The 26,179-nt window shown below is 37.2% G+C and overlaps 1 protein-coding gene across 1 annotated transcript in view; it reads right to left on the bottom strand.

Moving 5' to 3' along the window:
- Positions 1 to 379: 379 nt before the first annotated feature.
- LOC135208283 (sialin-like) overlaps positions 380 to 26,179 on the bottom strand; it is a 141,064-nt gene continuing 115,264 nt past the window's right edge. Inside the window, exons 9-14 of the mRNA XM_064240386.1 lie at positions 10,736 to 10,823; positions 6,215 to 6,438; positions 4,900 to 5,049; positions 4,238 to 4,370; positions 2,217 to 2,458; positions 380 to 738 (exon numbers count right to left, since the gene is read on the bottom strand). Of these exons, the coding sequence (XP_064096456.1) occupies positions 562 to 738; positions 2,217 to 2,458; positions 4,238 to 4,370; positions 4,900 to 5,049; positions 6,215 to 6,438; positions 10,736 to 10,823 (1,014 nt within the window). The 3' untranslated portion in view covers positions 380 to 561. The remainder of the gene's footprint in view (positions 739 to 2,216; positions 2,459 to 4,237; positions 4,371 to 4,899; positions 5,050 to 6,214; positions 6,439 to 10,735; positions 10,824 to 26,179) is intronic.

Here is a 26,179-nt window from a genome sequence, read left to right as displayed (position 1 = left end):
ACTAATTCGCTCTACCTCGGAATTAATATATTTTCATATATGTTTAACGGAGGGGGAATTTATTAAGCGATAATAGAATTGGCGATCGACAGACGCGAACCATCGACCTCTCAATGCCAGTCCTAGGATTGAGAGGTCGGTGGTTCGCGTCTGTCGATCGCCAATTCTATTATCGCTTAATAAATCCCCCTCGGTTAAACATATATGAAAATATATTAATTTCCGAGGTAGAGCGAATTAGATATTAAAGGAATATCCACTCCACGCTACTTCGGGAATATCCCTATACGTATGTATGTATGTATGAATATATATATATATATATATATATATATATATATATATATATATATATATATATATATATACATATCGACAGTTAGATAGATAAACAGATAGGTAGCTACACAGCTATATAGATGAATTACGGACAAGCGTACGTATTAGGTGTCTTAATTCAACAATTGAAGGCAGTGTCATTTGTGTACGTAAATGCAAACATGGAGTTCATGTAAAAAGCGATTTACTCATGTTTCTACTTTTAATTGCATTAATGCCGGTTTAACAGTGATTGGGACCCGCTAGTCTTTCATTTTCAGCACTCTCTTTTTCGGCTTTAGACTGAGGGTTATTGAACGGCTGTACTTCGGTTGATATAAAAACTGCGTAGATTGTACTCGTAACTGTGTAGATTATTGCGGCAATGTAGAAGACTGCATTCCAGGCACTCAGCGTTTGCTAAAAAGAAAAATAGAGAAATGCAATGTTAGGAGTAACACTCGTATCATACAGACTAAATGTATATTGTGAATTTATGTACGTGTATATATATGTATGTATAAATATTCACATTTATATGTATATGCACATATATGTTGTGAAATCGTAAGTAGAGTGAAGATGGCAAATAAAAAAAAAAATTTTGCCAATTACAGCAAATATAGGAAGGCAAAGTTTGTAGGTGTTTACAGGAGGAGGAGAGGAAAGGGAAGTTTAAGGGCGAGGCTGGAGAAAGGGGAGCCAGGTGATGAAATGTTGAGGATGAATATAATTCAAGAATTTGAGTCTATTTTCTGAAGGGAAGTGAATGCTTACAGGAATATAATGACCACATAACCCTAATTTGGGGCCCAACTAAAAAAAATACTGTCCGGTTTAAACGCCGTCTAATGTCGATGAACTATTTTGAACAAATGTTGAATATACTTGATGGAAGAGTTATAAATGAACGATGCCTCCGCTGAAATGTAAAGTTGAATTGAAGACTGAAAAGTTGATGACATAAGACGCGCAATTAAAACGCTGAATACTGTGAAGGTATCAGTAGTTAATAGGATTGCAGGTGAGACGATGAGTAGTATTGCAGTGGTGTAAATGAATGGCTGACTAGGCACAATGAGTAAGTTGGCATTTTCCCTTTATTTGAAGGGAAAAATGATGTTGGAGATTCTACAACTGTAGCGACTTACCTAAGTATTACCCGAAATATTTCTGATTGCGTTTCCATAAGAGAAATGTGATTTAAAGTTATTTTGAGGTTTATGTAGTTTGAGAGTAGTAAAGGGAAAGGTTTGGGACTTAAATGGGTATGTTGTACTACATGTGGTGGTTTGTAAGAGCCCATGCTTTCCTTAGGTCTACTTAATATCAACAACAACAACAACAACAACAATAATAGGACGTCTGGCAAATTTGGCTCAAGTTATAGTAAATGATGCTCTCGAAATGAATACTTTGCGTTGTAATAATCCGTTGAGTGAACATTCATTAGAATGCAAATGTCTTTGGAAGAAATTGAACCACCATCGTAAGTTTTTTCTGTCTTCGAAATACGCAAGCATTTAATATGATAGCTTTTTTACCCAAAAGACTCATTATAGGTGTTATGGTCATAGAGAAAATACAGAAGCTCAAAATATAGTCAATAAGAAATGTTTTCTCACTTTAAACGAACAGTTTTCAATCATTTACGAGAATTCAGCGATATAGTACGATACACTCGTGTTTTTTTCTATCCTGGTATCGTCAAGTAACATTGGCATTGAAGACCTGATGAGATAGCAAGCAATTTATAATAATATTGAAATAAACAATTAGAGTGCTTGTGGCTTTCCTTGCCTGATTGGAAATCGTAAGAAAAAAAAATTGACTTCGAACAGAGGCCTCTTCGAACTTTGGGAATTCTTGATCAGTAGTCATCAAAAAAGGCTACTTACGTTATTGAACAGTATTGCCCCAGCCACCGCCGGGGCTATGAAGCCGGTCGTGTTGGCCAAAAAGTTGCTGATTCCAAATAGAGTCCCTGCGAGGTTGGGACTCAAGTCCTGATGCGAGCAGAAATATCCGCAGAAAACGGCGCCGCTGAAGGTCGTCGAGACGACCAAAATGGTCAGCGAGAGGCTCTGGCTGCAGCCCGTCAGGGAAAGAATCATTAGCCCTATGGCCGGGGTGAAAGACCCTGCAAGAGAAACAAAATAATGTAGCTTTCAACAACAGATGTTTTACTCTCTCTCTCTCTCTCTCTCTCTCTCTCACAAATATATACTACACACACACACACACACACACACACTATAAACGCCCTATAAAATATAGAATATCGTGAATGTATATTTGATACTAATAAGACTAATTTTTGCATGTTGATATTGATATTGTTCGTGAGTGGAAAAGGAGAAGCAAGCGCAGTTAATCTAATTCTTTCAGTTTCATATATCACTTAATTTTGAAAAGATAAATATGCGCATGAAATTAAGATATTACAGAATTTTTACGAGGGATACAATTAGATTTACATGCCTAGCTCTTCTTTCCGAGATATTTCATAATTGGTAATTAACTTCTTTTTTTTTTGTATGATGACCTTGATATTCTCAGCGGCCGTGTAGAAGTATACGTAAGTTAACCCTTTCATTAATTTCTATCTATAGAATGTGTTTTGTTCCGATTGATTTTTTGAACGGATTTAATTGAATGATTGCAGATTTTTTTCTTACATTTATGAATAAGTTAGCATATCAATATAAAGCTCTGAAGCCCGCTTACTCAAAAGTTGCTTGTTATTCTGATTTTTTTCTTTTTGTGAATTTAACCCGCATAAACACCCCAGTGGATACACGGAATAAAAAAAAAACATAGCACATACGTACAGTGGTTTAGAATTACAAGTGACGACACTTGTTCAGCCCTTGAAGTTCAGTTACCTAGCTTGCCAAACTCTTGTCGGATTTATCGTTTGAATATTCTGTAGGACTTTAACCAACATCTTTCTTACGAGTGTTGGTCACTCGATCTACTAGGCTTCTTAAACTTGCGGAAAATATCTAATTAAGTCAGCTAATGACTTATTTTAGTAGCTTAAATGTAACTTTCTCTGGTTGTAGTTTCTGTCCTTAGTATCTTTGCTTTTTCCTTTAGTTTTAACTAGACCGATTAGTCAAGCCCTGACCCTCTGGTTTTTCCCATTCAATGGGTTGAGCAGTAAACCTTAGCTTTCTCAGACCACTTTGTTTCGTCTTCAATTTTATTTTAGTTGATCTGGGCTACATCCTTTATTTTGACGGTTCTTTCTTATTTGTACGGTTTTCATTCTGCAGCTTTACTGGAACGAGTAAAGCCTAGGTTTGAAATGCTTTCATCTCATAGTGTTTGACTCCAATCTGTGGTTTTAAGCATTTCAGGATCTTGGAGTCTCATGTTTTATCAGATCAGTTATCTAAAGCAATACAGGCTATATAGTATATTTTACCTGTGGCTTTAACTTTATGTGAACAGTGTTCTTTGGGCCAAGCCTTCAGCAAAATCAAAACAAATTGAACTAACAGGTCCTTAGCCTTCATCTTCCCGCTTCAGCCTGGTTAAGAACTCAGCATGAAGTTTTGCAAGAATAATAATTTTTGGGGGATTCAGTCAATAAAAATTTATGAGATCTATAGAAACCCTTCTCCCCTGCTGCTTAATAATATTATTGGGAAAACTACTGGAAACAAAAACTTTGTGATATCAAAATAATTTGGTATAAATCCTGATATATACATACATACATACAGTGTGTAGCTCTGCACTATTCCAGGTACAGCGTTTGTAATTTTATGCTTATAAACTTAGGAATTTGTGAATGACAGTTTTTGTTTAATTACTATAGCTCCGGACTTATTTAATAGATGGTGCACTCTTGATATTTGATTATAAAAATAAGACGTATATGTTTTATCTCACACATATCCTTAAGTCTTACCCAATATCATTGATATCCTTCGTACAGAAATAGTTGATAACTTCTGTGAAGCGACGAGAGAGTTCATAGCAAATCCGTAAAGAAGAGCGAAGAGCCACTTCGTTGCGTACGGCAGGCCAGAAAGTATGCCGTTCTGTGGAGACAGGAACCGAACATAAAATCACAGTATAGAGTAGAATAGATTATTGAACTCTGGCCAAACGCCAAGCACTGGGACCTATGAGATCATTCAGATCTTGAAAAAGATATTGAGAGTAGAAATGTTTGAAAGGTGTGACGAGGAAAACCTTACAGTTGCACAATGAAACAATTGTTAGAAGAGTGTGGATAGCAAGGTGGAAGAAAGAGAATATGAAAAGAGGTACAGTAACAGGAATGAAAGGGGCTGCAGTTAGGGGGCCGAAGGGACGCTGCAAAGAACCTCAAGTATTACCTACAGTGTACCCCATAAGGTGCACTAACGGCACTACCTCCCTACGGGGAAAATCACTGTATATGTAAATACTTTTGTGAATTTCAGGCACTAATTATCTACATTGTCTTTGCCTTTTTTTTTTTTTTTAATTAGTATGACATTATAAACTCCAAGAAGTTTTAAGGTTCCTGACGGTACGATATAATCAACAGTGAAAAGGTATTTTATTATTTCAGACTATACTTACACTTTTGAGCTCAAAATGTTGAATGTTGCTAAGGTAGGACGGAAGGAGAGTCAGTAATGTGTAGTAGCCCCAGTTGTGCCCAATATGCATGATGAACACGGACCAAAGGGGCACTGACGTCAATATTGCTAACCAGGGCATTGATACGGGCTGTCCAGGAGACAGGTGCAGAGACAACATGTAATGATCAACAACGGTAACAACACGTTGAGAAAATCATGTTTTCGGTCAAGTCCCAGAATGACGCAGCCGTCCAGGAGGAGCCATGTTGTATTCAAGAAAGAGATATTGCAGAAGATGCATCAGTGAACGATAAATGATGAATATTGTAAAATCATGAGAGTTGATTGTCAGATTGGAAGATTCCACGATTTTGATGTACGGTATGAATCCGTACAATTGCATACCTTCAACCCTCAAGAACACTCAATTGTCATTTTTAAGAGTATGACTTTAAATACTATGAATACCCAATCGCCTTTCAGAAGACTGAGTTCTTCAGGAAATTGACATCAAATTATCTTTAATTGTAAGTTAGTGTGCGATAGACAAATGGGCCTTGATTGCTCTGTGAATATAGGAAACATTCAGTCTTAGTTTCGGAAGTGAGATTTTTCAACAATATCAAATTGCTCTTGCCTTCACAGCGCATCAGATAAATTTATTTTAAGGATGACGTAATTTCCCAATTTGTATTAGAAGTTTAACCTGTTAACTTCGTCAGTTTTGAAACTATCTTAGAAATAGAGTTACTCAGGGTCAAAACATGCAGAACAATAGTATGGAGACTCTAAATGATAATAAAATGTATAGCAGTAAATTATCATACTGGGTAGGGCATTACCATAAAAACAAAATAATACCAATATTCATCGGTTTTAAGGTAGAACGTCAGCAAGTTAAGAAAATTATGTATTTATTACATGTATATATATATATATATATATATATATATATATATATGTTGTGTGTGTGTGTGTGTGTGTGTGTGTGTGTTGGTAAGTACGTATATATATATATTTATATATATATATATATATATATATATATATATATATATATATATATATAGATACATACACACATATTATAAATATGTATATTTATATATGTATATAAATTATATTTATATATGTGTGTGTTTCATGAATGTCTTTTTTTTACGTATGCATGCGCACATTTATTCATACTATGTATATTTATATATGTATATCAATTACATTTATATATAGGTGTGTTGTTCATGAAAATGTCTTTTTTTTACCGTTTATCCATTTGCGCAACCAGTTATTCATCTTGATTGGAAAACTTTAACCTTTCCTCTCTTGACAATGCAGTGTGATAGGATGTACTTTTTCTCCTCTTCTGAGATCCTTGAATGGCACTCCGGCTTCTCGGTGACTAAGTAGTGCCATAGGAAGCACCAAAGGATGCTTAAACCTCCGAAGACATAAAATGCCGAGGGCCACCCTCCGAGGAGGTCTGTGCCACATAACCAGCCTCCTGCCGCCAGCGAGAACACTGTTCCAATCTCTGCTCCTGAGGGGAAACACAAGCACGTTAGTTACTTCCCATTATTTAAAATTTACTCGTTCGGATATGTGTGTGCGGACATGAGACGTTCTAGTTTGGGCACGAGCGTTTTATTATTTATTTGTGAGTTAATAATTTTTTTAATTATAAACATTTTAGCGTCCTAGTTCAGTAAATATGTTTTACTCTTTTCATTGGGGTTTGTGTAAAAGGATGACTACATTTTAATTTTCGTCTCTTATTAGCTAGCTAAAATGACGATGCGTCGTGTCAGTCATGTTGGCTGGAGTGTGAGAATTACGCAGCTTGTGATTACAGAGAAAAAGCAGTGATGTAATTTCAAACACTTTTATACTGTTCAAACACCCTATATTCTGCAGTATGTCCTAACTTTCTCAATTAGTGGTCCACCATATGCAATCTTTAATCATTCCATGCTTCATTTACAATTCATTTTATTACCCCACAACTTTTCATTTATACGTTGTTTAATTTTTCTGAATTCTGTGAATCATTTCAGCAGTGAATATAATATAATTTGTCTGAATTCAATGCATCAATTTAGCAGAGAAGATATTAGACAGCTAGGGAGACATTATATACCCTAGTCTCTTTTGGGCATGAGATTTACCTGTTGTAGTTGGATGGTGTATGAGTGTACGTTAGAGAAGAGAGAGAGAGAGAGAGAGAGAGAGAGAGAGAGAGAGAGAGAGAGAGAGAGAGAAACATCCATTTGTCTGGTAAAAAGGGGCCTTATTTTTCTGATGTGATCACTGCTGGAAAGATTGATACTTTTGTTCTGTTTCATCCCACCAATTAGGCTGGGATCTCAAGAAATTGGAAATCGTCCATTTTTTCCATCCATTTGTCAGGTTTAATGAACGTTAAATCTGGCTACAAGGTAGATTAATTGTATTGAAAAATTCAGTTGACATAAATTCTTTAAGTCTATAATTATATCTGATGTATATTTTATGAATATACAGTAGCTCTCTTCAGCCAATAGAATCTTCCTAAAATATTCTTAAAGCTCAGGTTTGGACTTTGACTTACAAGTGAACTAATTTATAGAAAGGTTTAACATCTTTAGTCCTATTTTGACATGATATTGTGAGTGAATGAGAAACGCTGCTTCACTTGCGCAATATTAAAGTTCCCGTCTTGTAAGTGTTACTCCTTGCTCAGTAGGAATTGACGTCATATAAAGCATTGCCTCTTGCAAGTTAAATTGAGGTTTTTCGAATGTTTTATTTGGTAAACAGATGACGTGAACGCTGGCGTTTTAGTTCAGTTATATATAAAAAATATATCATGTCATGACGATAGTAAATGTCAAAAATGATTAAATTTTCGCCATATCTTTGTGCAGTAGTATAATTACTGCATTGTCTTGGGAAGGTTGGGTTAGAATAAGCTCCTCTTAAAAGTATTTTTTTCAGTTAAAGCACAAAAATGCAAATCTAAGTTCAAAAGCACTGAACTATATTTTCTTTTATCACTTTGAAGATTTGTTACCTTCTGAAAATTTTGTAGAAAGTATCAAAGCTATTTTTCCGGTCCATCAAAGGTAAATTGTTCAAATATATGATGGTATGGTGAAAATCTGATGAGAAAATGAAAAGAGATGACGCTATTTCAAATTATAGGTCATCTCGTACTCCTAACCTGAGATTTGTGTCCATCTCTCTCTCTCTCTCTCTCTCTCTCTCTCTCTCTCTCTCTCTCTCTCTCTCTCTCTTTCTGTGTGTGTGTGTATGTGTGTGTGTAATGAATGGTATTGTCGCTTCTAGAAAGTTGAATCCTCAATATGAATAGTATGGCCAGCAGAAACTTCATCATTTTCAATTAAAACTTTATTTATTTCCATCACCTACGTTTCAGGATACAAATCCCATGTTCAGGGCCAGAAACAGAGAAAATTATAAATCCCAACATCAGGAATCAGACTAAAATGGAGCACAGTAGTCAATGGTACTTAAAAAAAAAATAATAATCAGCACATTAATGAGCTTTAAATTTTAGATGACAGCAAAGTGGCATATAATTAAACACTACATTAATACCATAGAACAAAGCTATTATGTGTAGCAGCTTTGCTCTTTGATGGTAATTTCGTGATTAATTATATGCCATTTTGCTTTCATCCAAATTTTAAAGCTCATTGATGTACTGATTGTTTTTTATTTGTTTTTTAATGTATAATTTACTATGGTGCTCCATTTCAGTCCGATTCCTGAAGTTTCTGTTGGCCATACTATCCCTGTTTATTTATATATATATATATAGTTAATATATATTATATATATATATATGATCTAATATATATATATATATATATATATATATATATATATATATAGAGATATATATATATATATATATATTATATATATATACATATATATATAGTATATATACATATATATATATATATATTTGGCAATGTGTGTATGTATGTTTGTACGTATGTATGTATGTATGTATGTATGTTTGGTATGGGCACCCGGGCCATTGGTCTGACAGGACTGAGATTTGGAATGGAGATGGGTTTCCACCCCGGGAAGGTCGAGACCTATGTTTGGGAGCCCGGAAACCCCCGGGGAGCCTGGGGTTCCCAAATTTCTACTCCCCCGCTCCGAAGTGTGAGAAGGGATTCCGTGAAACAGAGGTGGTTCTAACCGTGAAATGGGGCAGGCTATGCCCGTAGACTTACTTACTTTGCAAATTTCTGTATACATGACTTATCATTTAGAAAAGAATACTATAGGGTAAACATCAGTGACATCAAAGAGGGTGGTTTTAGAAGGGGGTTAACTGAGAGAGAAAATGAGAGGGAGAGAAAATGAGAGAGAGTAAACCGGGTGTCAGGGAGAAGAAAGAGGAAAAACGAGAGACAGACAGACAGACAGAGCCGGTATTACTGAGAAGAAAGAGGGTAAGAGACAGTGGTTGTTGAAGAGAGAAAGAGAGAGTAAGAGAAAGGAACGAGAGGGAGAGGAAAAGAGAGAGAAAGAGAAAGTGATTATTATATATTATATACATATATAACTATTCGAAAGTTTTAAAGAAAAGTAGTAGGGCTCCCTGTATTGTATAGTTGAGTCAGTAACTGTTAATATTAAGGAATCGCCCAAGACTACATAATTTATATAAAGTTATGTGAGGTTATATACTTAGCATGGAAAAGTATAATAGACATTTTAGAAACTGATATTTGTAGGGCAATGCATATTATGAAAACACACTGGTCATCAAAAGGATCACAAACAGTCGAAGGGGAAAGAAAAGCAACTCATAATATTATGACCGAAGATCAAAGTGTAAAAATGTTTATGATACGGGCAGTTTTGTAAAGAAAAAATATAAGCCTTACGCATTTTGGGCATTAACAACTAATCCATTTATTTGAAAAAGAAGTTGAGCATATTATAACTCATTCATAATTATGAGTATTTTCATTAAGTTCAAGCAGGAAATAATCTTTTTCCCGATGCAGTCTTTCGTCCACCCCAGCCTGTCATCAACCCAGGTAACCCCTGATAAATCTTTCCTACATGGCTAGTGCTGAAGAATCAGAATTTCTGACAGCTTTCTATGAAGACTCTGATGAATCATAGATGGAATTTCGAATTTTTTGAGAGGTTTCGTAACTCGTATGAAAGGATGATGATTTAAACTTCAGCTTAATAACAGGACATTTTCTGATGTCCTAGTGCGAAGGTGATTGAATTTTGATGTAATTTGTTATAGATTATGTACAAAGAGACATCAAATTCTTTCTTGAAACAATCGAGATATCAAACGAGCGTTAGGAAAAATTGGAGAAAGATCATTTTCGTTAAAAAGGCATCATATGAGTTATACCCACAAAAACCATACATCACGTTGAAGACCTGAATGACGTAAACCTAATTTAGTAGTCAAAAGGTTCGTCCACACGGTCGAGCTTTGCTCGACGAACTCTGTTCACTGTGACGTCATATCGAACAGTTCGTCGAGCAGAGGTCGACCATGTGGACGGGGCCAAAGACATCGGTCAAAATATCACGATTTCTGACTAAAGAGCAGTTAATCTTTACGGAATTGATAAAATAGTTATCAAGAATGAAATGATTTCTAAAATGCCGACGAATAGAAAATTTTAATCGCATTCGAAGTAAATGGTCCTTAATTGTAATAGTAGATGAAATTCGCTTGAAAAGGCATATAATATTATAAAGGTATCGGATATCCACTCCGTGTCTGAGGGGTGGACAACCAAATAGTGAAATGTTGCATAAGATAGGGTTTTGAAAAGACTTACCCGAGAAGACAATAGTGTTAAATTTACTTCTTTCTGATGGCGGTATCCAGGTAACTAAACATCTTGTCAGAGCGGGCATAACGAATCCCTGTTGGGAATAAAGGTAACCTTATCAATGATGTGAAGCAAGGTTGTTTGTGTTGCAATGTACTGAGAGTACTTGTGCTAAAATAAAAATACACTATAGACCACTAGTGATTACATATTCGATGACACAGTCCGACTTTGAATGCTGCAGCACAGTTAGCATATATCTTGGTTGGAAAATCTGCGAAATGTTAGTGTTCAAATTCTGTATAAATGAAGTTCTAAAACCTCTGGAGATAAAATGCTTTTATTACCCTTGTCATTCGTCAAATTCATCTACGAATTTATAATAAGAATAAGTCTTGGTAGCAAAGCCGGTTACCCAGAATGTCTTGCTCGAATCTTTCTGAGAGCACTGCTAACATATTGAACTTTAAACCAAAAAATAAAAAGTTTCGTTGTTACGTCTGCCAAGGAGTTGGAAGAGTAATGTTTACACTCGTGTTTATACGTACGTATGTGAATGTTTGTTTATGTACGGATGCCTGTTTTTTAACAAAATGTTCCGGAAAACGGATTTTAAAGAAACACTGTTCAATTACGAAAAGGGTGACCTCTTCCAGATGACCAACTTTTTGTGGATAACGAAAACTTAATGCTCGTTAAAATCGGTGGATTTATTGTTTCGTCAAGAATGAAATTTTGGGGCGGTTATATTAATATATTATAATATATATATAATACTATATATATATATATATATATGTATATATAATAATATATAATGTATATAAATACTGATATATTATATATATATAACTAGATAATATCTAATAATATATATATATATATAATATATATATCACACTAGATGACCAACTCAGTGCTGCCCGGGAAACCTCTGAATGACAACAAATAAACTTGCTCTCTCCTCCCAAACCCCCTCTGCTCTCTCTCTCTCTCTCTCTCTCTCTCTCTCTCTCTCTCTCTCTCTCTCTCTCTCCTGATAAGATAGTTGTTTCAGTTACATTGTCCAGCATTTTTAACGTATATATTTCACCACTTCTCACCCCTATTCCTATTGGGGATGAAGTTGGAACTGAAGGGCACTGGAAGTGCCTCTGTTCATCTCAGCGATCTCAAAAACTATGGATTAGACACTAATATATGTAGTTATCGGTTATTTTTAGATGCCACCATCTTCCCATCTTCGCATCCCCTTTCTATCAGGGCTAAACTTGGATTTGAAGGATATCGGAAGTGTCACTATTCATCTCAGCCAACTTGAGAGCTATAAATTAGACACAAATATCTGTCGCTTTTGGTTACTTTTACATGTCATACCCTTCTCACCTGCAGTTACCCCCACTCCCCTTCCCTATTGGAGCTGAACTTGGAGGGCATTGGGAGTGTTACTATTCATCTCAGCAACCTTGAAAACTATGGGTCAGACACTAATATATGTCGTTTTCAATTATTTTTATGTCACCCCTTACCACCCCTTAAAGGCTGAACTTGGACTTGAAGGGCATCAGGAGTGTCATTATTAATATCAGCGACCTCAAAAACTATGGATTAGTCGCTAATATCTGTCATTTTCAGTTATTTTTATCCCTTTCCCACCCCTTCCCCTTCTTTGGTGCCAGTGATGTCCTACCTCCACAAGTTCCTCGTTGGACGAGTCGGTAACATGCTTGACTACCGATCTCAGGGTCCGGGTTCGATTCCCCATTCTGCCAATGAGAAATCAGCAGAAATTAATTTCTCGATGTTATTCAGATCCCACAATAAGCTGTAGGTTCCGTTTCTAAGTAACCAATTGTTCCTAGCCATGTAAAAATATCTACTCCTCGGGCCAGCCCTAGGAGACCTGTTAATCAGCTCAGTGTTCTGGTAAAGTTAAGATATACTTAATTTAACTTACCCCACAGTATTCTTTCCCCGATGCTAAATTATATGTACACCAAGTTTGGTTGAAATTGCTCAATGCGTGTAAAAGAGTATGTGGGACAAAAATGCACACACATACATATGTACATACATTCATATGTATATATATACGGATTAAGCCACAAATGTCCTTTAATATTTAATTCGCTATACCTCAGAATTAATATATTTTCATATCTGTTTAACTGAAGTGGAATTTTTAGTTAATAATAATTTCGTGTGGTTAAAGGCACTTCACTGTTCGTCCTGATTTCTTGGTTCCTAGGTTCGCACCCGGGAGCCGACGAAATTATTATCAACTTAAAATTCCCCTTCAGTTAACATATATGAAAATATATTAACTCTGAGGTAAAGCAAATTAGATATTAAAGGACTTTTGTAGCTTAATGCATATATATATATATATATATATATATATATATATATATATATATATATATATGATCAGACTCATATATGTATATATATATAGTATAGAGATATATAGATAAGTTATATGTAAATATGTATGTATTTGTACAATTGTGTACTTACACACGCTAACACAGATGTATATGACACAGTAAAATGAAGCCTAGTATTATAAAGTCATAGCTGATTTCACTTTTAGTTTTTAAGACATCATCAGCATAACTGATATATGTCCTAGTCACAGTATAAACGTAGATATAGACATTTCGAAAAATATTTGGATATACCAGTAAAAGTAAGGTAGAAGTCTTGAGGTCACTACTCTAATAATTTTTTTTTTTTTTCATACTACCTTGCTTAAACTGGTTGAATTCTATTTATTCCTTGGCTGATATCCAAATTCTTCTTAAAGCTTTCATTTGTAAAACTGGATTAACTTGAATGTCTTTGCAGCATATTTTTAGAATTAACTCTTCATAAGTCCTGTCCAGTTGATAGCGTGATTCTTTTCACTAACTACGACGACAACTGCGCAGTTTTTTATGCTCTTTCATTCCCTTTTCCCTTTATTTTCCATTACGATTAATACATGAATTGTGACATGACTTACTTTTTCAATTTTTTCTTGTCCTTAAATATTACCCTTGATTCCAGAGTTCATGCTATATTGTATTACAAGCAGGTTTTTAAAGCTAGACCTTTCTGTCCAGATCATAAAGTCTTTCCGCCGTACTCTGTGTTATCTAATCGGGATATTTCAATTTTTGCCCCTATTCCTAAGTATCGCTATTTTATTGTCATTATATTCCTCATTACATGTACATAATGTTCTTAAAGCATGGATGTGAAAATTTGTATTTTAACTTTCTGCTTTAACCTATATGATAAAATAGACAGAAATATTGGTAGGTTTCTGTGAATATTTTATCTACATTCATTAATACTTTTATGTATTCAACATTCCACTTCAGAAGTGAGTTTTATTGCTGATACCATTTCATGGCAAAATACCTATTATGTCGTCAGCATACCTAAAGTATTTGATAATTTGAGGAATGCTTTTATTTAATATTTTGCCTCCAAAAAAAGAAAGAAAAGAACCTACATTACAAATTGCTTTGAAAATTGAAACAGAAGATTATCCATAACCACACCAAAATTTCTTGAGTATGTCTTGGATAACCCTCAGTCATCCAGAGGAGTGAAGAAATGAGATGTTTAGAAAAGAACAAAATGACAAGAAAATCCAGTATAACTGAATGAAAGGACAGTTGGACTGAATTGCTGGTGGTGTTATTAGTTTAGCTAGACTACTATGAGATTCAGGGTCTCTGTAACACGGTTTTTTGGACTTTGCTCCTTGTCAAAGCATTGGATGTAGCTGAAAGTTGACATATGTATATTTTACAACCACACACAAATTTTTTCAGCATTGTCAATAACCTAAACCCGATAGTTTTGATTTTTATAGAGTAAAAATGAACTAGCCGGCGACGCCATGGCCAATGATTACGAGCCAAGAGTCGAAAAACATTCATTACGTAAGCAAGGTAAACAAACACCTTCTGACTAAATGTTGCCCCGCCCATCCACCAGACAGAAATGCCATCGGCTCTGAAACCCAAAGACTATGAATGGCGGAACGATACATAGATGTGGGTGCTAGCGTAGTAATACTACTGTAGCAGTAGTGCCGCAACAGTATAGCAGTAATATACATGAATTAAAACGTTTAACCAACTGCTGGGATCCTTGAGGATCATTTAGCACTTCTTACAACTACTCGAGAAATTAGTTTTTATAGCCAGAAGTTAAATTTTCTAATCCAACAATGCCATGGTAGCCTTCAGTGTTATCCTGAATTATAACGAGGCGAAAGTGGGTGGAGCCTCATGAAGTCACCATTCTGACGATAATTATTGGTGAAGGTTTAAAGCCAATATACGGTACCGGCTATTTTTTTTCAGTAAATAGGTAGATAGCCAATAAATAAAAATTGCTTGACATTGGATGTAGCAGTTATCAAATCATCTTGTCTACTATGTTTTTGGTAATTACCAACTATTCCCTACATCTTGTCAATCTGATTGTGACCTATAAAGTAGACTGTAATTTCTCTGGAAACTTATTTTGGGAGTTAGACTATAATCGAAGTGTTTTTGTATTTATTAACATATTTTGTTGGTTTGTTCATTATGACAATTATCAGTGGGGAGGTTCCAGAGTTCATAAAGGTGTACTGCTTTGCTTGTATTTAAATTTGTATGTCATTGTTGCCAGAGGTTTAGCCTTCGTTACGTACAGCCAATCATCCATCGAGAAAGAGGGAAGAAATGATGTCATAAGTTACGTAACGAGTGCGTTCGAAACCTTTTCTCTGAGTAAGTTGGCCCGTCTTCAAAAAAGGTCACTTTTACATTATAAGTACCAAATTTATTCAAACTACGTAGTGCAGAATACACTCAAAATTTATGTGTTGATATAATATGTATTCTGAATAAGCGTTATATATATATGAAATGCATAGATAAAAAGTTATTGCGAAAAAACCGTGTTACAGAGGCCCTGAATCTCATAGTATTGAGTTAAAATACCTCTCTTAGGACTGTATGTGGTGGTCGAGAAGAAAGTAAGAAAGAAAAAAGAAGTTAAGTAGTAAACATAGATGGGAAAAGGATCTACTAGGAAGTAAATGATCAAGGAAAGATGAAACGAAAATATATCTCAGAATGAGATGCAAATGGAGAGACGCCGTCTGAAGTGAATACAGCCCTGGGTCGATGGAATAAGCATTTTGAAGATTGGTTTAATTGGACCAGTCTTCAAAGTGTGGAAAGTAGATGAGGAGGAGCTGAATGACGTGAGAGTGAAAAGGATACGGTAAGTTGAGGAAGCTTCTGCAGCTGACTGCTAATGATGTAGTAAGTACGGCAGCTGAGAGGTCAAGAATAGAATGACGCTGAGTTAATAAGATTACAAGTGAGAAGCTGCGGGATGCTGGTGACCGAGTTTTTGAGTGACTGACTAGGGTTTGTATATTTAGCGAATAGGAGGTTCCAAGCAAGGCGGATGATATTCCATTGTATGCAAATAAAGCAATAGAGGCGACTGTTAGTTATTGGGAAAGGTACTTGGCAGGACTGGAAGTATGGCAGATGACAGGTGGATCAAATGAAGAAGGACTGGAAGTATTACAGATGACAGTGGATCAAATGAGGAAGGGCAGTTTTTTTTAAACAAGAAAGAGGGTGTGTGGATTGAGTATGGAAAAGTAGGGGCAAAGAGCCGTATGTGACATAAATGGACCACGAAAATGCTGGTGATAGAAAAGGTAAAGAGAGATTGCGGAGGGTATGAAGGATGTATGGGAAAGTGGATAAGTACAGCAATTAATTGTTATTTTGATGAGTGAAGTGTGTACCAGAATATACTGATGGGGAGATTAACTCGCATCAAGTAAAATATGGTCAGATACAGGGGTGTGTTTGTCTCCATGGCTGTGTATTAGCCATATGAATGGAGTGATGCGGTAAGTAGGAGATAATGAATTAGAGATGGGGACAAACTGGATAATGAATTGACTTGTAAATCGAGTGGAGAATGGTTAATGTTTGTAGATGATACAGTACTGATTGGAGACAGTAAATCAAGTTATCAAAGTTATTGAAAGTTTAGAGCATATATCAGCGAGAGTAAAGTTATGAGGGTAATTGGAGACCAAGAGGAAAGCAGTGATGTGAATATGGAAGGTGGAAGAAGAGATGCCGTCACTTCCTGTGGGTAATTGGAAATAAAGACATTAAACGATGCTAAGATCAGAAAAGAGGTGAGTCACGGAATAGGTGAAGCAACGAAGAGAGCAGGTTGCATGCAAAAGAATGGGAAGAGGATTGAAGTGTTCTTAGATGTCAACTGTGGAATATGTGGAGTACTCGTTAAGGTAACTCTCCTTCTGGAGATATAGTGTCTATGCTAACTTTTTATGAAAGAAAAATGTAGAAGTGGTTAAAAGGAACTTTTTGCGTAATATATTTAGCATGAACAAGCCAAGCCGTGCAATACAACAGTCAATTAGTAATTTACAAGAGTCCAGATTTATGTCAGTCTGTCTATTTACTTGAAATCTTCGGTTTCCTCGTAAAGGTTAGTAATTGCCTAATAAATAATAGTCGGATAACTTTCATAGCGACAACTCATCAAATCATGCAAAAGGAATCCCTCAGTCAGTGTTTTCTTCCATCTTCATTGTCATTCAGAGAGAGGAGAGCGGAAACAACGTTTTATCTTTCTTGATGGCAGCATTAATCTTCGCCTCATTACGTTTGTCGCCTGGGATGTATTGATCATTCAGAAAATTATTTTAGTGCATCTTGTATCTTGCTCAATCCTGTAGCTGTTTTTGTTTTCTTTCTTTTTCTGGAGGCGCATAGATGAACATATAGACTAATGCGAGATCCATAACATCTAATAATGTGGGTCATACTTGCTGTTTGTGTTTTTGGTGCAAGCATATGTACAGTTAACATTTAACTACGCATTTATTCAAGATACGTAACTACGCATTTATTTAGTATAATTTCTGACACGATAATAGCCAGTTTGTTTAATTATGCACAATAACTCACATAAAAATGGCCGAAGAACTAAGACTTTAAATTCCTTAAGAAACGATGTTAGTGTGATTAATGTCATTGGAGCTTTTATGTGCTTTTAATTTCATGACCCGCAAGTTATATTAAACCTTAAAATAAAAAAAAAGGAAAGTGATGAAATACTGGGAGGTCGTCTTCTCTTTGATCGTATCGTATCCGCTCCGAACCCGATGCAGAATTTAACTTTCCATTATCCTTAATCTGATTAGATCAGAGGCATCTGGAACGTAATGAAAATTTCAAATATTTTATACCCTCGTCCCGTAATTGTTTGAGAGAGAGAGAGAGAGAGAGAGAGAGAGAGAGAGAGAGAGAGAGAGAGAGAGAGAGAGAGAGGTGGGAGTGTTTCTGTTTCAGGATTTCCCTGCCTGTTAAGAGTGGGAATTTGTATTTTCATTATATCCTGTCCCACAGTTTGTTTTTATCTGTTTGTATGTGGGCTTCTTACTTAACTTTGTTCGCGTTGATTGCAAATGAAACAGTTGTTGACAGTTCAGTGTGTCACTCTGACCTCCCAACAACAACGAACGCTCTTTAGAATTAGGTTTTTGTTTTTTAAAGTCGTGTAACGGCTATACTGCGGCCGTTGGTCCCCGTCAAATGCAGTTCCATCCATATTTGCCATACATACCCTTCTTCTCTCTCTCTCTCTCTCTCTCTCTCTCTCTCTCTCTCTCTCTCAGGTTACTTCTTGATTTACGTATGATATAATATTATGGTGATTTTTATGTTTGAATGTGTTCGATAAGGAACGAATGGATGGGCAGATCTATTAATTTATTTCGGATACGTAAATTGCAAAATGTTAAATGATGCTATGAACCCAGAGAGAGAGAGAGAGAGAGAGAGAGAGAGAGAGAGAGAGAGAGAGAGAGAGAGAGAGAGAGAGGGTGTGACTCCTTTAACGCCCTGGAAGTAGAAAGGAAAAAAGAATGACTTAAATTGCTGTGTGTACACTTCCGATTGAAGTTTCAGGTCATCATGGATGCCATGCTGAATTTCAACGCTGTCGAAGGCATACTAAACAATTAAATAAAATGAATTCCTTGTGAGGCGAATTTCTATACACGAGAACGTCATATTCTCGAGCTTCTACGTATTATACAATGGCCTATTAACATTGTCCGGTAGATTTTGTTCAACAATATTGCGGTGTATATTTTAGCAATGGCGCCAGAACCTCACTATCTCTTTAAATGTTATTCGTTTGAAGGGTAACAGTTGCTTTGTCATTATGAGTTAAAAGGGAATGAAAATATTGAGTTTGTTTGATGTAAAGTTAGAAAGGAGACAATTCAATGTTTCCCTAACCACCCAAAAAAAAAAAAAAAAAAAAAAAAAAACCTGTTCACCAGTTTTGTATTACGAATTGATGGCATCATCTCAGATATTTCTGGGTTGAAGTATTAAAATAGCTTCAAAATTCCACTTTGCCAGATATGGTCATATGCTGTTGGCTCTCATAATAAACTACGAAGTAATGTAAAGTAACCGTGTCAGTTTTTCTGTGTGAATATATGTAAAAAGAAAATAATAATAATAATGATAATAATAATAATATAATAATAATAATAATAATAATAATAATAATAATAATAATAATAATAATAATAATAATAATAATAATAATAATAATGTGTGGCGCCGTGGAGGAGTGGGTTAGGTCGTCAATAGACTTAAGTCAAGTTAAGCAACATTGGCTCTGGTCAGTCGTTGGATGGGTGACCGCTCTCCTCGGCGTTGATTCCTTGGGAAAGGATCTTTACCATAATTTCCTCAGTCTACTCAGCTGTAAATGAGTACCTATCCCTGATGGGGTAGGGTCCAGCTATGGGTTAAATAGCAAAACTCAGCAATGATGGAAAGAAATGAAGGATTAAACGACAACGACGTAAATGGAACCTCTGGCAACAGAGGAGCTTCGTCCGGCAACCAGGTATTCAACCCAACTGAAGGGGAAGACGGTCAGGTACTTGGAGGTCGTCATCCAGCAACTGATCACCACAACGACAATAATCAACAGCCTGAGATTGGAGCTACAGAGGCAAAAAGGAAGAAATGGACAAGAGAAGAAAATAAGGAAATATGGAGATGCTACATCAGAAGCAACCCGACGGAGAGAGGATATAGAAGAAGATTGGTCAACATCTGGAATGAGAGGAATAACACCCCCCAAACAGAGCAGAGGCTGGCAGACCAAGTAAGGAACATAAAGAAAAAGAACTGGCTCTCCCCAACAGAAAGAGAAGAACTGGAAAGGGAAATGTCACACGACTACGAATTACACGAAGACGAACTGAGAGACGATGCCACAGAAGACGACAGGGAGGATGAGGTATCAAACAACGACACACGAAGAAACACCGACGAAGTAACAGAGAGGACGGAATGGGTAGAAAAGATTAGACAATGGATGGAGCCAGATACAGAGAGAACAAAGATCCCCTCCATGAAAGCCTACAACACCAAGAAATTAAGGGACAAAACAAGTGAGGTAAATGAAATACTGGGCACAATACAGACCACCAGTATCACAGAAACAAATAACTTGACATATGCAGGAGCAAGATTAGTAGCAGAACTGATGGGAATTCGAACACCAACACCACCAGCACAACCAACCCAACAGAAACCAAAACAGCAACCTCCTTGGAAAAGGCGCCTGGAAAAGCAAATCATGGTGATGAGATCTGACTTGAGTAAACTGAAAGAGATGGCAGAAAAAAGGCTAAGAAGCAAGAAAACAAGGGAGGAACTCAACGAGAAATACAAAGTACAAGTGAGGGGATTAAACAACACAATAGAAGATGTAAAACAGAGGCTTAAGGCCAAAGCACATAAGATCCAACGGTACATGAACAGGAATAAGGGATACCAACAGAACAAACTATTCGGAACCAACCTGAAAAGACTATACAGCCAACTAAGAGGGGAAGACAACCACCCAGAAATTCCTGAAGCCGAACCAAGTAAGAGACTCTGGGAAAACATATGGAGCAATCCGGTATCACACAACAAACATGCAACATGGCTCCAGGAAGTCAAGGAAGAAGAAACAGGGAGAATAAAACAAAGATTCACAGACATCACGACAGACACAGTCAGACACCAACTAAAGAAAATGCCAAATTGGAAAGCCCCAGGTCCCGATGAAGTCCATGGATACTGGCTCAAAAACTTCAAGTCCCTACACCCACGAATAGCAGAACAACTCCAGCATTGTATCTCAAATCACCAAGCACCCAAATGGATGACCACAGGAAGAACATCCTTAGTTCAAAAAGACAAGAGTAAGGGAAATATAGCCAGTAACTACAGGCCTATCACCTGCCTACCAATAATGTGGAAGTTACTAACAGGTATCATCAGTGAAAGGCTATACAACTACCTAGAGGAGACAAACACCATCCCCCACCAACAGAAAGGCTGCAGAAGGAAGTGTAGGGGCACAAAAGACCAGCTCCTGATAGACAAAATGGTAATGAAGAACAGTAGGAGAAGGAAAACCAACCTAAGCATGGCATGGATAGACTATAAGAAAGCCTTCGACATGATACCACACACATGGCTAATAGAATGCCTGAAAATATATGGGGCAGAGGAAAATACCATCAGCTTCCTCAAATACAATGCGCAACTGGAATACAATACTTACAAGCTCTGGAATAAGACTAGTAGAGGTTAATATCAGGAGAGGGATCTTCCAGGGCGACTCACTGTCCCCACTACTCTTCGTAGTAAGCCATGATTCCCATGACAAAAAGTACTACAGAAGATGGATGCCGGGTACCAACTCAAGAAAAGAGGCAACAGAATTAACCATCTGATGTTCATGGACGACATCAAGCTGTATGGTAAGAGCATCAAGGAAATAGATTCCCTAATCCAGACTGTAAGGATTGTATCTGGGGACATCAGGATGGAGTTTGGAATAGAAAAATGCGCCTTAGTCAACATACAAAAGGCACAAAGTAACGAGAACTGAAGGGATAAAGCTACCAGATGGGAGCAACATCAAACACATAGATGAGACAGGATACAAATACCTGGGAATAATGGAAGGAGGAGATATAAAACACCAAGAGATGAAGGACGATCAGGAAAGAATATTGCAGAGACTCAAGGCGATACTCAAGTCAAAACTCAACGCCGGAAATATGATAAAAGCCATAAACACATGGGCAGTGCCAGTAATCAGATACAGCGCAGGAATAGTGGAATGGACGAAGGCAGAACTCCGCAGCATAGATCAGAAAACCAGGAAACATATGACAATACACAAAGCACTACACCCAAGAGCAAATACGGACAGACTATACATAACACGAAAGGAAGGAGGGAGAGGACTACTAAGTATAGAGGACTGCGTCAACATCGAAAACAGAGCACTGGGGCAATATCTGAAAACCAGTGAAGACGAGTGGCTAAAGAGTGCATGGGAAGAAGGACTAATAAAAGCAGACGAAGACCCAGAAATATACAGAGACAGGAGAAAGACAGAAAGAACAGAGGACTGGCACAACAAACCAATGCACGGACAATACATGAGACAGACTAAAGAACTAGCCAGCGATGACAATTGGGAATGGCTACAGAGGGGAGAGCTCAAGAAGGAAACTGAAGGAATGATAACAGCGGCACAAGATCAGGCCCTAAGAACCAGATATGTTCAAAGTACGATAGACGGAAATAACATCTCTCCCATATGTAGGAAGTGCAATACGAAAAGTGAAACCATAAACCACATAGCAAGTGAATGCCCGGCACTTGCACAGAACCAGTACAAAAAGAGGCATGATTCAGTAGCAAAAGCCCTCCACTGGAGCCTGTGCAAGAAACATCAGCTACCTTGCAGTAATAAGTGGTACGAGCACCAACCTCAAGGAGTGATAGAAAACGATCAGGCAAAGATCCTCTGGGACTATGGTATCAGAACGGATTGGGTGATACGTGCAAACAGACCAGACGTGACGTTGATTGACAAGGTCAAGAAGAAAGTATCACTCATTGATGTCGCAATACCATGGGACACCAGAGTTGAAGAGAAAGAGAGGGAAAAATTGGATAAGTATCAAGATCTGAAAATAGAAATAAGAAGGATATGGGATATGCCAGTGGAAATCGTACCCATAATCATAGGAGCACTAGGCACGATCCCAAGATCCCTGAAAAGGAATCTAGAAAAACTAGAGACTGAAGTAGCTCAGGACTCATGCAGAAGAGTGTGATCCTAGAAACGGCACACATAGTAAGAAGAGTGATGGACTCCTAAGGAGGCAGGATGCAACCCGGAACCCCACACTATAAATACCACCCAGTCGAATTGGAGGACTGTGATAGAGCACAAAAAAAAAAAAAAAAAAAAAAAAAAAAAAAAAAAAAAATAATAATAATAATAATAATAATAATAATAATAATCTTTATTTCAGCTCGGGCCATATTCATAGAATATACAAAGTAGAGGCATTACAATAGATACGCACAATCTACTAAAGAAAATAAAACCACGTAGTAGTAAAACTAATTATATTAATGGTAGTGACAGTACTAATGTTGACAAAAATAGTAAAAATATTAAAAAGTATTACAATTAACAACAGATTGCATACAAATTAATTTCCAGCTTGGGACTTTAGGTGGTTAGACGCCAGTATTGTATGCAAACAATAATTGTACCCATGGTACTGGTACAGCACAGTTGTTCTCCTTGTTCACTCCTTGTTCCCCACTTCTCGTATGTCATTCCAAACAACCTGACCATTGAAGAGTTGCTGAATTTCCATCTTTTAAGTGCTTGTCGTTGTACGTCAGTCGTAAGAATAAACCTTTTATTTTTATTCTCATCAGTGTGTTTTATTTCCATTTTCCTCCCAAGGGAATTGTGTTTTGACGCATCAATCTTTGATCTAAATGAATGTTGGGTTATTTTGAATAATAATAATAAAATAATAATAATAATAATAATAATAATAATAATAATAATAATAATAATAATAATAATAAGAGGGGAAGACAACCACCAAGAAATTCCTGAAGCCGAACCAAGTAAGAGACTCTGGGAAAACATCTGGAGCAATCCGGTATCACACAACAAACATGCAACATGGCCCCAGGAAGTCAAGAAAGAAGAAACAGGGAGAATAAAACAAAGATTTACAGAGATCACGACAGACACAGTCAGACACCAACTAAAGAAAATGCCAAACTGGAAAGCCCCAGGTCCCGATGAAGTCCATGGATACTGGCTCAAAAACTTCAAGGCCCTACACCCACGAACAGCAGAACAACTCCAGCACTGTATCTCAAATCACCATGCGCCCAAATGGATGACCACAGGAAGAACATCCTTAGTACAAAAAGACAAGAGTAAGGGAAATATAGCCAGTAACTACAGGCCTATCGTCTGCCTACCAATAATGTGGAAGTTACTAACAGGTATCATCAGTGAAAGGCTATACAACTACCTAGAGGAGACAAACACCATCCCCCACCAACAGAAAGGCTGCAGAAGGAAGTGTAGGGGCACAAAAGACCAACTCCTGATAGACAAAATGGTAATGAAGAACAGTAGGAGAAGGAAAACCAACCTAAGCATGGCATGGATTGACTATAAGAAAGCCTTCGACATGATACCACACGCATGGCTAATAGAATCCTGAAAATATATGGGGCAGAGGAAAACACCATCAGCTTCCTCAAAAATACAATGCGCAACTGGAATACAATACTTACAAGCTCTGGAATAAGACTAGCAGAGGTTAATATCAGGAGAGGGATCTTCCACGGCGACTCACTGTCCCCACTACTCTTCGTAGTAGCCATGATTCCCATGACAAAAGTACTACAGAAGATGGATGCCGGGTACCAACTCAAGAAAAGAGGCAACAGAATCAACCATCTGATGTTCATGGACGACATCAAGCTGTATGGTAAGAGCATCAAGGAAATACATACCCTAATCCAGACTGTAAGGATTGTATCTGGGGACATCAGGATGGAGTTTGGAATAGAAAAATGTGCCTTAGTCAACATACAAAAAGGCAAAGTAACGAGAACTGAAGGGATAAAGCTACCAGATGGGAGCAACATCAAACACATAGATGAGACAGGATACAAATACCTGGGAATAATGGAAGGGGGGATATAAAACACCAAGAGATGAAGGACACGATCAGGAAAGAATTTATGCAGAGACTCAAGGCGATACTCAAGTCAAAACTCAACGCCGGAAATATGATAAAAGCCATAAACACATGGGCAGTGCCAGTAATCAGATACAGCGCAGGAATAGTGGAATGGACGAAGGCAGAACTCTGCAGCATAGATCAGAAAACCAGGAAACATATGCCAATACACAAAGCACTACACCCAAGAGCAAATACGGACAGACTATACATAACACGAAAGGAAGGAGGGAGAGGACTACTAAGTATAGAGTCAACAACGAGAACAGAGCACTGGGGCAATATCTGAAAACCAGTGAAGACGAGTGGCTAAAGAGTGCATGGGAAGAAGGACTAATAAAAGTAGACGAAGACCCAGAAATATACAGAGACAGGAGTATGAAAAACAAAACAGAAGACTGGCACAACAAACCAATGCACGGACAATACATGAGACAGACTAAAGAACTAGCCAGCGATGACACATGACAATGGCTACAGAGGGGAGAGCTAAAGAAGGAAACTGAAGGAATGATAACAGCGGCACAAGATCAGGCCCTAAGAACCATATATGTTCAAAGAACGATAGACGGAAATAACATCTCTCCCATATGTAGGAAGTGCAATACGAAAAATGAAACCATAAACCACATAGCAAGCGAATGCCCGGCTCTTGCACAGAACCAGTACAAAAAGAGGCATGATTCAGTGGCAAAAGCCCTCCACTAGAGCCTGTGCAAGAAACATCAGCTACCTTGCAGTAATAAGTGGTACGAGCACCAACCTGAGGGAGTGATAGAAAACGATCAGGCAAAGATCCTCTGGGACTATGGTATCAGAAGAGATAGGGTGATACGTGCAAATAGACCAGACGTAACGTTGATTGACAAAGTCAAGAAGAAAGTATCACTCATTGATGTCGCAATACCGTGGGACACCAGAGTTGAAGAGAAAGAGAGGGAAAAATGGATAAGTATCAAGATCTGAAAATAGAAATAAGAAGGATATGGGATATGCCAGTGGAAATTGTAACCATAATCATAGGAGCACTAGGCACGATCCCAAGATCCCTGAAAAGGAATCTAGAAAAACTAGAGGCTGAAAAAGCTCCAGGACTCATGCAGAAGAGTGTGATCTTAGAAACGGCGCACATAGTAAGAAAAGTGATGGACTCCTAAGGAGACAGGATGCAATCCGGAACCCCACACTATAAATACCACCCAGTCGAATTGAAGATAGAG

The sequence above is a fragment of the Macrobrachium nipponense genome, chromosome 35 (assembly GCF_015104395.2).
Source record: "Macrobrachium nipponense isolate FS-2020 chromosome 35, ASM1510439v2, whole genome shotgun sequence".
In the NCBI taxonomy this organism is placed as follows: Eukaryota; Metazoa; Arthropoda; class Malacostraca; order Decapoda; family Palaemonidae; genus Macrobrachium; species Macrobrachium nipponense.
Note: the sequence above shows the minus strand (reverse complement) of the source record. Positions and strands in the feature narration are given on the sequence as shown.